The 3,191-nt window shown below is 38.7% G+C and overlaps 1 protein-coding gene across 1 annotated transcript; it reads right to left on the reverse strand.

Annotated features, from left to right (window-relative positions):
* Positions 1–318: 318 nt before the first annotated feature.
* On the reverse strand, positions 319–1,261 carry LOC121859145 (putative glycine-rich cell wall structural protein 1). Its single transcript, XM_042355878.1, has 2 exons — positions 1,173–1,261; positions 319–891 (listed from the first exon to the last, which is right to left on the reverse strand). The coding sequence occupies exons 1-2, from the start codon at positions 1,173–1,175 to the stop codon at positions 430–432; spliced, it is 465 nt and encodes a 154-aa protein (XP_042211812.1). The 5' UTR covers positions 1,176–1,261; the 3' UTR covers positions 319–429.
* Positions 1,262–3,191: the final 1,930 nt, after the last annotated feature.

Here is a 3,191-nt window from a genome sequence, read left to right on the forward strand (position 1 = left end):
TATATATATATATATATATATATATATATATATATATATATATATATATATATATATATATATATATATATATATATATATATATATTATAAGTAAGAAATATTGAAATATGGAAGAAAGACTGCACAGGCTGCAAACAGTGGAAAACTAGATTGATAAAAAATTCCAAATATATATTAGACAGAATGTTAGCTTTATGAAAACAAACTTTAATTTACCTGCCAGTAAAATTAACCATCTAATGCTACAGTTTATTTGCTTTTGCATTACTCTTGGTAAACGATGTCAGGAGAGTGAAGTTGGTGTAAATCAAAGTTCTTTTCACAGTCGTTTAAATATTATTATTACAACAAAAGAATCACGAGACACAAACTGGCGAAGAGTTCAGGAAACTTTGTATTGGTGTGTCTCATTTCTTTATGTTTACATTTATTTTCCATAACCTCCACCGCCACCATTATAACCGCCACCTCCGGAGCCACCGCCGCTACTTGAACCCCCATAACCACCGCTACCGCCGCCGCTTGAGCCACTAAACCCACCACCACCGCCGCTGGAGCCGCCATACCCACCACCGCTACTGCTGGAACCACCATACCCTCCGCCACCACCGCTGTAGCTACCATACCCACCGCTCCCACTTTTGGAGCCACCATAACCGCCACCACCGCCGACTGAGCCACGATTACCGCCACCGCCACCACTATAACCGCTTCCACCACCACTATATCCGCCTCCACCACCACTATAACCGCTTCCACCACCACCTCCATGGCCACCACCACCACCACTAAACCCTCCTCCGCTACCGCCGCCACTTCCATGCCCATCTGGCTTGGCGAGACTGGTCACAGCCAGGATCCCCACCACCAAGGTCACTAACAACAGCTTCTGAAATTGTCAGAGATAAAATATTATTAGTAAGTTATTCTCATAAATTAAATAGGATTACAAATAAGTTCTTTTGCCAAACGAAGAAGGGTATTGTTTATTTATGTGCATAAAACATGATATTTGTTTACAATCTTTCATATACAGTTTTCTTCAGTACAGACTTTACTATAATGAACCTGTACACCATTTGTTCATAATATCATTTTTAAATCTGTCTTGAACTATACATTCACCTGTACCAGCAACTGCTGTAAATTACTTAATAAATTATGTCTTACCATACTGATGTTGGGAAGATCAAGTTCAGTTGTTGACTGGATGAAGAGGTGTATAGCTGAGAGCTTTTATACCTCCCTCAGGTGATAGCTGACTGCATGACTGTTTCCTCATCACTCAGTTAAGCTCCAATTATCATGTTCGTTAGATAAACAATACGTTATTTGATGTAACCTACCTACTGCATATCTTTTGGACTTTCAACTTAAATGAAATACCCTGTGGGATTAAATTTTATGATGTTCTGCTCCTTGACGGTATGAATTCCTGTCGTGTAATATCAAATCCTGACGATATTTTTTAAATGTAATTTTTTTTAAATATCGTTATGTTCATTTGATTCAACCAATTGTGCAGCCTGAAAGATTGAAAATGACCACCCCTAGTCTCCATTATTACGCTCCTTTCGCATACTTGCTTTATATACTTTCCCTTGAATGAAGTGAAATGCAAATAAACCTTAAAGGTGGTATGCCTATATTGACACCAGGATTTAGTAATGGTCACGGGTCATCTTTCAGTCATTTACTACATATTGTTGATATGATATTACTCTCATAACTTGAGCCTTGGGGTGTGTTTACTTGGCGTATACCAAATGTTTGCGCAAATGATACCATCAATGTTAGTGTCAATGTTATCGTTAATGTTAACTTCAATGTTAGCCAATATTGTTGTTAATGTTAGCATGAGAATTTGCATTAATGTTAACATCATTATTAGCGTATTGTTAATCAGTATTAGCGTCAAAGTTAGCATCAATGAATAAGAGTATCAATATCACCTCCTTTTGTCCCTTTCTATTGAGGCGTTCTGTCATCCGGACACCAGAGGAGTGTCTTAAACAAACTCAAAAATCATGCTAATGTGATAAAATATTGACCATAGTTGCCTTAGTGTAGGTCTGGTCGTTCCTTTAGCGTAAGAGGATAATTTCTGTGAATTATTCACTTATCCTTTCAGGAAAGACCTTCATTAGGATCAATCGCAACCGAGAATGAAGGTTATACAGTACGTCATAGTTTGTAAAGATGCTAAGATGATGAACAATTTTGTATTATACGCCTATTTTATATTTATTAAAAGCTTCTACTACTACTACTACCACTTTTATTTTTAAAACGTGGCCTCCAGCTTCACCAATAGCCACACCTTCGCCGCCATTTTATTACCTTAAAATTAAATATCCTCATACATAAGTAGCTATTCTAGCTGTGTTGAGTTAGTTGAGCCGCAGATCTATGTGGCATTCAGTGACTGTTGCCTCATAGTCAATATCTGCAACTGTTGTCGGCTTTAGGGCCGATGCTCTCGTTCCCCTGAGGCAGAGCAAAGCCGACTTAAGGAGAGAGAAGGACAGTCGACATCTCATCCAGGCTGTAACATAACTACTGGGCTGCTGCTTCTCTTCGGAGATCACCTCCGTGAGCCTGGAGTAGAAACATCTTGCACTTGGTCCCATCCCACTAGAGGTTGTGAACACTAGAGGAGTGAAGCTGCATTGATCAACGTTTTGATTTCTCTCCCCATATGCCCCTCTCTTGTTATTCTCGTTCCTCCTATGTGCAGCACCGAGAGCTAGGTTACGGTGACATGCGTCCATGGGATCAAAAATCCTAATGTCGAAGAACGCTCGCTGTCCCCGCGTCCAGAATCCTCGAGCACTGACGTCAACACGGGCTTTGTTAGATGTGTTTGAAGTCCTGTATTGGAAGATCACACCATCCAATGGAAGGAGGGTCGGTTCTACCATGACATCCCTGCAGATTTCCTTCAACATATTTGCTGTGAGGTCCCTTACTTCGTCATGCCTCATGCATATGAAGCCACCTTTATTGCACACCATGGCATGTGCAATGGCACCTTAGAGCAATGGCATCTGTAAATTCTTGTTTATTAAGACTACTACTACTACTACTACTACTACGTACAATAATGATAATAGTAATAAAAATAATAATAAAAATAATAATGAAAATAATAATAATAATAATAATAATAATAATAATAATAATAATAAT

The sequence above is a fragment of the Homarus americanus genome, unplaced genomic scaffold, assembly GCF_018991925.1.
Source record: "Homarus americanus isolate GMGI-L3 unplaced genomic scaffold, GMGI_Hamer_2.0 scaffold12672, whole genome shotgun sequence".
Lineage (NCBI taxonomy): Eukaryota > Metazoa > Arthropoda > Malacostraca > Decapoda > Nephropidae > Homarus > Homarus americanus.